General features: G+C 27.3%; 1 protein-coding gene across 1 annotated transcript; it reads right to left on the bottom strand.

The window, feature by feature from the left end:
- Positions 1-10,856: 10,856 nt before the first annotated feature.
- Positions 10,857-11,627, bottom strand: LOC129316261 (21 kDa protein-like). Its single transcript, XM_054960588.1, has one exon. It carries the CDS (start codon positions 11,602-11,604, stop codon positions 11,029-11,031), a length of 576 nt encoding a protein of 191 aa, XP_054816563.1. The 5' UTR covers positions 11,605-11,627; the 3' UTR covers positions 10,857-11,028.
- Between the last annotated feature and the right edge of the window lie 362 nt (positions 11,628-11,989).

Raw genomic sequence — 11,989 nt, 5'->3', positions numbered from 1 at the left:
ATTGATTTTTTAGATCAAAAATTGATTCCTTTTGCTATCCAAACACACACTTAGACAACAAAATAAAAAATAAAATAATAGTTCATAGCTTGGGTATTTGGGCCAGTTTAAATAAGTTTGAAAACACAAGGAATTAGAGTCAAACTTAGTTATATAAACTTTTTTTTATACAATAAAATACTTTAAATTTGACTTGAATAAATCAGGCTTGAATTGAGCTAACTTAACTTGAATAAGTCTAGCCCATCTAAATTGATGGTTCTAACACCCCGAGGGTTCTTGTATAGCTTTATGGATCAACATTACACGGAATACTGGTTTGGTCCATGTTTGGAAATTTCGTGCAGCAGGCATTGTGTTTCTTGTCTTCTCAAACCTTTATTAACTCCTTCGTCCACTTAAGTGCTCCTTTTAGCAGTTTATTAACGGACACTTAATTACTGGCACCATGGCAGTTGCAACTTTTGCAACATGACATTGGTGTTTTCTTTTCTCGCTTGCCCTTTGCAGTCTTTATTCATTAGTAATAAATTTTGTTTTCTTTCATCAAAGAAAAATAAAACTCAAGAATAACAATTTATAATTATATTTTTCAAAAAAATAAAATTTTAAAAATATCATTCATTTAATATAATATTTAAATTATGTTAATCCTCTTTCCACTAATATTAGAAAAGCATCATATTAATGAAACCTTATTTTTTTAAATTAACTTATATCTTAAAATAATGAAATACCTCCAAAGTCACTCTTCTAATTCTATTTATAAAGCAAAGAGAGTTTGTTTTGATCCTATTTATATAGTACTTCAATTATTATTGTGTTTATTTTTATCTTTTTGCCCCCATTAAATGTCAAAAATATTATTAAGTATTAAAGTATTTTATTTCTAAAGTATATATATTTAATAGGATAAAAAAATATTAAAAATAATTTATAATTAGAACCAAAAAAGGTATTTTATAATTTGGGATAAAGAGAGTACAAGACATTGCATGAGACACAATTATTTGACTAATTAAAATTTTACTATTAATTAATGGGTTGAAGGGGAAAAAAACCTTGAAATTTTTTTTCTTTGGGAATCTAATATTTTAAATTTTTATTTAAAACTTAAAAAATGTGCCTTTTCACCCTATCGCTAAATTTGAAAACGTTGACCGGATTTGACCAGAGATATTTTTGACTCTAGCCCCTTCTTCTTCCGCTCCTCTGCAAGACCCCAGTATTGCAGAAGCTTAATGTCTATCTCCATTTTCGTTCTCATTTTGAGCTTCGTTATCCCTCACACGATTTCCCTCTTCATCAGAAAGTCCATCGGAGACCCAAGATATGACTGGTGAAAGGCACTGTGTTCCACCTGGTCTTCCACTTCGACAAACTCTTCAATTATCAAACGGAGACGACGAGAATCGTAAGAACCTTCAGGCTATTTGCTCTGGGAATGATTGAGCACTACACCGACCGGAACAACCTGGAACACGTTGTCTAGTGGAAGTTAAAGGAGTACTCGAAGGGGAAGTACAGTCAAGAGATTCTGAGGGATCTGTTCGGACAGGGGTTTTTCGCATGGACAAGAAAGATGTGAAGACAACAGAGGAAGCTGGAGAGCTTTTAGTTCTCAACCAGAGTTCTTAGGGATTTTAGTAGCTCTGCTTTCAGAAGTAATGCCGGAAAATTGGTCCGACTTATCTCGGAGTTTTGATTTTCTTTAATTTCCCCGAAAATTTCACCTTGTCTTGGTTTAAATTGAGGTTCAAAACATTGCGATTTGATGGATCTTCTCATTGATTTGCTATTTTTTTCTTTCCTCTTACTTCATCTTCTGGGTATTCGGGTGTCTATAAAATTCATCTAGGGGAAAGATTTCAGCCTTTTACTTGATCTTCTGTGTACTGGGGAGTCTGGAAAATTCATCAAGTTTCTTCGGGATGCTGCAAACTAAAGACACCCAGAAAAGTTTGGAAATGAACAGGATGATCGAAGCCCAAATAGGAAATCACTCGAGCTTGTGGGTTCTCGAGAGGAAAACCCTAACAATTTTTTTGGTAGAAGGGAGGGCCGAGCCTGATGTATTAATTGAAATCCCATACAATTATAAAGTATTAAGTCTTTCACAAAAGAAGGAGCAGTGCCTAAAAAAGAAGACACAAGAAGAGCTTCTTTAGCAAATCGATCAGCCACTCAATTTCTAGATCTAGGAATAATTAGTCTTGACCATCCAATTGTTCTTAAGCATCTTAGAGACCTCGAGCACGACTTGGTTGTGAGGAGAGAGTTCATCAGATTCACATTTCAAAATATCGATTAAGGCCTTACAATCAATTTCAAGAATGAAATTCTTGTAGCCCATATTCCAAGCAAGATATAGTCCTTTTAGGCAAGCCCAAGAGAATTTTGTGAAGCCCGGTGAATTTCAGGAGAAGAAGAAGGATCTAGTTTTTGATTATGGGCTTGAGAATGTTGGAGAATAAAGAGAAGGAGGAAGCATGTGAAGACCTGAGAGAATTCAAAGGAAGGAAAAAGCAGAAGGACGGAGGGTCAAAAATACCCTTGGTCAAATACCTTTTTTAAAAGTAAAACGTTTTCGGATTTTACACCCCTTTTAAAAATTCTGAGACAAAATTACTTCAAAAAAATTTAACATATTAGGCCCTTCATGCAAAAAAAATAATAATAAAAACATTTTTACTCTTTAACTCTTAATTAATTTTTTAAGGGAAGCTGCATCTCATCACACAATTTTTTTGAGCAGGTTAGGCCGTACAGTATCTCATACTCATAATACAAGTTAGCTCAATTTACAAATCAATTGAATTTAATTTAATATTGGTAAAAAATTGAATTTAATTTAATAACCTTCAGAATTTTAAATTTAATTTAATTTAATTTAAAAACCTTCATATTTTTAAATTTAAAACTTTTTTAGAGGCTTTCATTAACTTCAAACAATGTAGAATTAAAAAAAAAATTAGCAAATATTTTGAAGTTGAGATTCATGAATTTTTGCAAGCTTTTTTCATATATTCTCCGTCTTATTACATTTTTTTATATAAAACATTAAGGAAGAATGACAATAAATTTCCAATAGAAAGAACTTATGGCAATTAGGTTAGCAAAATTTTCTAAAACATGAGTTATAAATATTGATTCAAGCAGTTGTAAATAAAATCTTAATTACAAAGTGAGAGTTGCATTTAAAATTTAAATGATTTCTTTGTTATTAAAAATTCTAAATTTACAATTGTTTAAATCAATATTTATAATTTTTTTAAAAGAAAAGTTTTCAAGGACTTAAATATTATTATTATTTTTTCTTTTGAAACTTTACTATCATTCTTCCAAGTATAAAATTTTCTCTCAAATTTTTGAAGAAGGCAAACTTCATAAAATCCGCCAATTCTCAACTTCAAAATATTTATCTTTACAAAAAAAAAATTGAGTTGGTGTTCAATGATTATGCATTTTCTAAGAGGGAATACCTTCATAGTTAAATATTTTTAGCCTTCTACTTAAGCAATGTTTTCAGTTCGACTCTTGCTCTACTCACATGGTTTACACTACACAATCCGAATTAGATGGATTCCAATAAAACTTTAGGAAATTGATTGTATAAACTCTATGTATGTATGTATGTATGGCTTTTAAGCAAATATTCTTGGGCATGTCTGTCATATTGATAATGTATAAGACATTCAACATATACTTTGCTCTTTTAGTTCAGTATTGGTAGAACAAATTATTTAACATTATACTTTTTTTATTTTCTTCTTCTTTTTCTTCTTTATCTTTACAGGCTTATGAGTTGTAACTTTTATTGGTTTTAATTGATCAATTGACCCTTTTTCAGAAAAAAAATAATAATAACAATATTCAACACATTAGTTAGAAGACAAGTCTTCAAGTATTATAAACTCTTCGATTGATCCAACTCCATTAATAGATATTATTTCTTTTCTTAACATTATATGGAGATTCTAAAATTGTTCCAACATTCATAGAGATTTTTTAAAAAAATAAAATGGCTCAAATAACAATAACATAAGTATTTGAAATTTATTTATCAATCAGTTTCTTATTGGATGACTATTATCAAGGCGTACAAGTGAAGTTCTTCATCTTTCCAAATCCAAGAAATTCTGCTTACATGACAATCGGCCCAATTCAAATATCACAAGGCCCAAATCTTGGCAGCCTCATTGAACAGAAGAAAGGCGTGTCCAGAAATGAAGGCCCACAATAAGTTGAATGACGTGTCATTTCCACGATAACTATAAAGAAAAAAAATCAAAATGACATGTTTGCACCAAACCACAAGATGAAATTCCACTTGAGTCCTTCCCAGTCTCTGAGTGCAAATACAATGCTTAACATTTAGTTCTCTGCCAATTATAGACTTGGATTGAGTGTTCATGCAATAAGTAAACAAAATTGTATTTGGATATAATCTAAATATTTTATATTTCACTTTTAATTTCTGAAGACAAAAAAGCTTCAGTTTTTTTAGGAAGAAAAATTGTCAATTAGAAATTAGAGTATTATCTTTATTTTACACTATATTCATAATAAAGTTTAAAAAAAATCAGAATTTTAATAATAACTTTTTTTGGAATTTGTAATAATTTGTGGGTGATAAATTTTGGAACAAGCAGTCCCTCCCTTGGGATCACGTTTTGGATGGCATAGTTTTTTTTAATTTGGGTATTTTTTTTCAATATTTACACAAGAAGTGGAGAGCTGGACTCTATCTATTAAATGACATGTATTATTAAATTTAATTTCCTTTAGTTACACAGTCTCCACGTATTCAACTTCAGGAAAATTTCAAAAAATAAATAAATAAATAAAATCTGCCAGTAAACAGGAAGATAAGGACTTGGAGAATGTTGCAATCGTCCGAAAATGAGAAAAAGAGAAAGGTTTTGTACCTGTATTTAATTATGTTCACATTAAAAACAAGAAAAATATGTCTGATTATGTTAATTTAAAAACAAGAGAAAGACAGTTAAGTCCCATGGGAATAAATTAATTTAAATTAAGTTTCAACCAATTTCAGAATATCAATAAAGTCCCTTGATCCTTTAGTAATAACAAGTCTAATAGAAATTTGTAAGTTTGGCTCTTAATTTTATATAAAAAATACAAACGTTTATCTTTAATGTTGAAAAATAATAAGTTTAATCGTTTCAAAAATTGAAAAGTTTAACTCTTTATTTTACAATTTTATTTGCAACTTGTTTTGCTTTTGTAATAAGTCTAATAAGTCTTGCATTGGCAACTTGTTTTCATAATTTTAATAGAAAATACAAATATTTATTTTTAATATTAAAAATATTAAATCTAATAGCTCTAGAGATTTGCAAATGGGTTCCAATGTTATAATTTTATTATAATGAATTTATAATTTATTTTTTAAATTTTAATAGGAAACAAAGATGTTCAAATTTAATGTTGAAAAATATTAAGTCTGCTGCTTATTATTTACCTATTGCCTATTTATCGATAAAATAAATATATCCTCAATTTTTTTATTGCTTAGTGTTTATTTTTCAACTTTATTAAAATTTAAAAAATAAGTTATAAATGTATCACAATAAAATTATAAAATTGAGAATTGAACTTGCAAATTTTTAAAAGCGTTAGACTTATTATCACTAAAATACCAAGAGATTTCGTTGCCACTTAAAATTAGGTTAGATTTAATTTAAATTAATTAATTCTCTTATAATTTAATTATCATTTTTCCTTTAAAAATAGTTTTAAAATTTGGAAAATCAGTTGATAGTAATAGCCAGAAGTTATTAATAATGATGGCTTAATCATAGCTGACAGGAGCTATCAATAGTCAAATATAATGTGTTTTAAAAAAAATAAAAAAATAAAATGAAAACAAATATAACACATTTTCATTTTTTTTATTTTTAAAATAAAAATAAGAATAATTTAGAAAATATTTAAATTCAAAAAATTACCTAAATAAATTATTTATTAATTTTTATTTTTTTAGAAAAACCGAAAACAAAATCAAACAACCATTTGTCATGGCTTTTTCTTTTTTTTGGTTGGTTGGAAGGTGATGACTTATCCAAAGTTGGACACAAAATTGGATGGGGAGGAAGAAGGACGTGGTCATTATTGATGAGATGGGCCCTTCTTAAGTGTTGCCAAACTGTCAATTCAGTGATGAGAAATAATGAAAAATATTACTCCCTCTATTCTTATATATAAAATATTTTAAATTAAATTTTATATATTAATAAAAATTTGCTATTTAATTAAATTCATATAAAAATGTAATAATTTTTCAGTTTTACCTCTAATAATATCATAATTAATATTATGATGATAGTAGAAAAATATACAATTAATAATTTATTTTATTTTTTAAGACAAGAGTAAAATTGTATAATTATTTTAAAATATCATTGATATCCCTTATATTTAAAAAAATATATTTTTAAAAAATACCTTACATATAGAAACGAAGGGAGTAATTTAGAGGGTGTTTTCTTTCCATTTTTAAAACTTATAATTACCAAGTTTTGGTCTTAATAAAATGAGCTATAACTATTTAAATATAAGATCTGGAGTCTTGAGTTTAAACTTTGAATCTATGTAAATTTAGAAAATGTTTTTGAAAGTTATTCCCAATTAAACTTGATAATATTTGAATTTGATCAAATAAGATACTCATATAATAGAACGTATTGTCAATTTTTTAAAATAAAAATAATTTGAATAAATGTCTTATATTTAAGTAATTTCGAGTATCTTTGTTACTTTTAGATTTCTAAAATAAGAAAATGAAAATATCTTAAAATATACTCCCTCTGTTACAAAAGACATTTTTTAAGGGTTAGATATTTAGCATTTTTAATCTTTTGAGATATAATCATTGCTTTTTTTAAAAAGTTTCTCTATTGATGAATGATTTTATATTTATTATAGGGTGTTTAATTAGGATAAATATAAAAAATAAAATTAGTTTGAAAGTAGGTAACTACTTTATTAGGAGTGAGATTCGATTAAAAATGTTTTACATTTTTAAACAGAGGGAGTATTCATATAACTTTCAATTCACAAATTTATTTTTTTAAAATAATCTAAGTATTAATTTTTTTATAATAATTAAATTTTCCTAAATTTCAGCATGACAAATATAATGAACTAGAATAATTTGACACACTAATATTCCAAAATTTGATACTGTCCTTCTAATTTTTAACGTAAAACACTATATATATCTATATATAACTTGCTTTGCTAATACATCTAAATATAATGATTTGATATTAATACTCCAAATTTGACAAAGACTATAAAACAATTTTCAATTTCGCATCTACATTTTAACATAAGATTTTTTTGTGCATTCTTGGGTATATTGTTAATTATTTTCTACCACTTTCTTCCCACTTTCTTTCCTCAGGGACAATACAGTTGGTTTTTTCTTGAACTTTCCCTCCCATTTTTCTTTTTCTCCCCACCTTTCCTTTCCTTTCCTTTTGTGTTTTTTTATATTTTTTTTGTATTTGGATCTCATGAATAATACAAATCCACTCACTCACGTAGTAAATTCAAGGTCATCACAGATTTTATTGCATCATACTCAAAAAAACATCAAACCTCAAAATTTTAAAAGAAATAACATAAATGTTGTATGTTATTTTAAATTTTTGAAAGAAATTGTATTTTAAAAATTTTTAAATGTTAATAAAATTTAATGATTATAATTGGAAACTCTTTAAATAAGTAGATTTATGTCGCTCATGGTGCAAATCCCCATTTTGTCTCCAACCAACCACAACATTAATCCTAATTTAATGCTTTATTATTATTATTATTATTATTATTATTATTATTATTATTATTTGGTCTCAACACGCCCGATGACAAATGTGCACGAGCCTTCGCCTGTAGTTTGTATATACGGGGACTCTGAAAATATTTAATTATCAGACATGTGAAGACCGATAAAGATTCCCCGAGCAGATCACTATATGTCTTTTATATCATCATCATCATCAACATAAACTAACTTTTAAATCTTAAAAAAAAAATACACTAACAAATAAAAAAAATTGAGAAATGAATCACTATGTTTATAAAAAGTACGTACCACTTGTTATCTTAATTAATATTTCTATAAATATATAAACCAAACCATCAGTTTCCATTAGAATAATTCCTTCAACATCGCCGAGACTTGTCTTTGACGAATCTTCTAATAATGAAAATAATTGCAAGTTGTGCGAGATAAACAGTTAAAAGTTAAAACTTTAAACAAGTTAATTTATATCTTTTGGAAGTTTGTTACAAGTAAAAGTCAAGAGAAAAAGAAAGTTGATATCAAAAGATTAACTTGCAGAAAAATTTTTATATTTATAAATTTCACTTTATTTATGAAGTTCTTTATGTAAAATTTATATAGGATGTACCCACAATTGCCCCCACAAGCCAAGAGAAAAGTATGCAAAATGACCCTAAAAAATTTTAGTTGCCCTCTTGAAAAAATTTCAATTACTCCCATCATTTCAAAAAATTCATTTGTCTCCTTAAAAAATGTTACTTATTTCATTAAAAATTTGATAACTTAAAGTCTTATATGTATACTATATCTTAAGTAGGAATAGTTTTAAAATAGAAGAGCAATAATTTAATAAAATATTTTTTATAGAAAATTTTATCACAAATTAATTCTTTTCTATACAAAAGAGGTGTATGGATTTAATTTAATAAAAATAAAAAACACGAAATTAATAGACATAAAAAGTTTTTTTATGTAAAGATAATTTTTATTATAATTTTATGTTTTATGCATTTTTTAGTATTTAATTTTATTAAATTGTGCCTTTAATATAATTTAATAAATAATTAAATTTATATTTTTAATAAAATATTAATATTTATTTTATGATAAATTATGCCCCCATCGACATATTTTTCTGGATTCGTCACTGAATTCATATTTCACTTGCTAATACAAATAGTTATTTATTTGTTTTCATGAAAAAATGGCATGTCTTATGCATTTTACCTTTAACTCCTTTATTGTAAAAAGTGTGAAATGTTTAATCAAATTATATTTATCATGATCACATTAATTAATGCAAAGATAAATTTCAAAAAATATATTTGTCTTACATTTTAAACCAAGCTTAGCCGTAAAAAAAGTCTCCTCATTTAAATCAAAATACTTCCTCCAGTCTCTATTATAACTATAAGAAATCTTCAATTATCTCATTGAAATCAAAGAAAGATATTAAAGTTATTAACATTATTTAAAAACAGAATAAAATTTTAATTTTACCCTTATTTAAATAAAAAAATTAAATTTTTATTACATTCTTTCCTATATAATAAATGGATTTAAATAAGAATAATATTTAAAAAAAACATAATTATAATATCATATGCTATGCCTTATATTAAAGACAAAAAAGCCTATGATAGAAGCCGCAGAGAGTATCTTAGGCATGAACATGCGCCTTAAACCAAGGACGACGACAATAATCAAATTACTGCATTTCACCAACATCTACCCCACTTGGGGACCACTAAAGTACACGATTACAATTATTAATTAAGACGATGTTCAATCTTGCCAACTCAATAAAGATAAAAACAAGAAACAATAAAATTACATTGTAAAATTTAAAATTATCTGTCTTTCTTACACAACAAATGGATCTAGTTCATATCTTTATGCACACTTTATGCACATATATCTCATCGGAATTCGGAACTGTCCGTATGAGATTTGGGCGCAATCCAGGTCATGTTATTTTTAACTGAATTTTAATATTATTTTTTAAGGAAAGTTAGGGATAAGTCTCAAATTTATTTATAAATAAATTTCATAAAATTTAAAAGTTAAATTTATTAAGACCTTATTGTAGTTTGAAATTAGGGTCAAAAGACAATAATATTTTTATAAAAATACATTATATCAATTAAAAAATTTACAAGTACATATCAATAATTTATGATTATTATTTTAATTTTTTATAACTATAACTTTACATATCTAATAATTAAATTAATTATATATTATTAAAAGTTTAATACTAATTGTTTATAACTATTACTTCAACTTTTTAATTACTATATCACTAATTTATAATTATCATTTGAACTTTTTATAATTACAACTTCACAAATCTATTAATTAAAATTTATTAATTAAAAGGTTTGAATATTTGATTTAAAAAGTTAAAGTTATAATTATAAAAAGTTAAAGTGATAATTATAAAAAGTTAAAGTGATAATTGTAAATTATTGATGAATGAGTTGTAAATTTGATTAATGCAATGTATTTTTAATAGAGACATTATTTTTACACCTTAATTTTAAATTATATTGAGGTCTCAATGAACTAATTTTTAAATTTCATGACACTGCTTCTAGAAACTTATATATAATTTTTCCTACTTTTTATTACTAGATCTCTCTATAATTCCACATATCAATCGCCTTCTAAATTTTTTTTTGTGATTCTAAATATAAGTAACTATGCAAAATTTGTCTAGGATTATTACTTTATTTCAGATATGTCATTCTTCTCAATTTATAATGAGATAAAGATGTTTGCCCTTCTTTTTAATTTATGGTATTTATCAAGGGTGAAAGTGAAAACTAACGTAATTTTTAGAAATTTCCAGTGATGTAATGCTAACTTTTTCTTCTTCTTGTGAGTTTGTGACTTATAATTAATAAGGATCGAGCGAGTATTGAATACATCATATTTATTAAAGGAAAAATAAATAAATAAAGCCCAAAACTCTAAAAAAATAAAAATCAAACAATTGCAAATTTCTATGTATAATTTTAGATCATATCACAAACAAAACACAAGCTGAATCACACATCAACCAAATTAAACCAACTTTATTATTAACATGGTCATCAAAAGAAAAAAAAAAAGCAAGAACCAAAAACTAAGTACAGGCACAGAGACAAAGCATCAAACCATATATATCTCTTGAGAGATTCATCTTCTTCTACATGAAATACATATAAATTTATATCTCAGTAATTGCCAGACGCATACTTGTTGATAAGAGACAAAGCATTACTAGTAACATGAGCAACATTAACCATTCTAGCTCTGATAGGAGCCTTGATCCGGCCGTTCAAAGCTTTTCCGGCGAACCCATCGCTGCAAGTACTCTCATCCGTCAAAGCAGAGCTCACCCAAGTCTCCACATTGCTCATGTGCCACGTGAAGTCCTCGCTCTTGGGCTTGCACAGTTTGAGCTCCTTCAACGACCGGCCAAGCCTGTCGACGCTGTCGGCCATCTCTTCGATGCAGTCTCGGAGGGCGGCGAGCTCCCTGGGTTTGAGGCCGGAGACCGACCGGAGCTTGGAGACGAAGGCACGAGTCTCCACGGTCTTGTTGAGAGAGAAGGAGAGAGCGGTCTGGACAAGCTGGTGAGGGTCTTGTTGGATGGTGGAGGCGTAGTCGGAGAGAGATTTCAAGCACAGAGAAGGGTATGTGGTGGTGCTACAGGAGGTTTTGATGAAGTTTGAGGTGGAGGCGGCGGCGGTGGCGGCGGAGATGACGGCGATGAGAGAGAGAAGAGAGAGAAGAGAAGGTTTGGCCATTGTGATGAAGAAACGAATGACTCAGCCACGAAGAGGATGAGATCGAAGGTGTGGTTTTATAGAGAAAGCTTTTGGCTTGACACATGCTCGTCGACAACTTGCGCTGCCAATTTTTTTTTTAAATTATTAAGTGAAATTAGTATTAATAATATAAAAATTATTATTCAATGAACAAACTAAACTATGAATCTGAATATCTGATTTATTTTTTTGCTGGACAAGATTAATAATTAATAATTATAATGATTGCACGCAAAAATATCAAATATAATTGCTTTTCAAAAATTGCTCTCAGATATCACATAAAGAATTTAAATACCCAAAAGTATCATAATATAAAAAATTACTTTGAATCTTGTATTTTTTTTATTGAAGTTATAAATTT

The sequence above is a fragment of the Prosopis cineraria genome, unplaced genomic scaffold, assembly GCF_029017545.1.
Source record: "Prosopis cineraria cultivar Desert tree isolate PC_DT_omini unplaced genomic scaffold, ASM2901754v1 PC7, whole genome shotgun sequence".
NCBI lineage: Eukaryota > Viridiplantae > Streptophyta > Magnoliopsida > Fabales > Fabaceae > Prosopis > Prosopis cineraria.
Note: the sequence above shows the minus strand (reverse complement) of the source record. Positions and strands in the feature narration are given on the sequence as shown.

What these genes read in the sequence shown, in the direction of transcription:
- LOC129316261 (XM_054960588.1), bottom strand. Translation starts at nt 11,604, where the DNA reads ATGGCCAAACCTTCTCTTCTCTCTCTTCTCTCTCTCATCGCCGTCATC.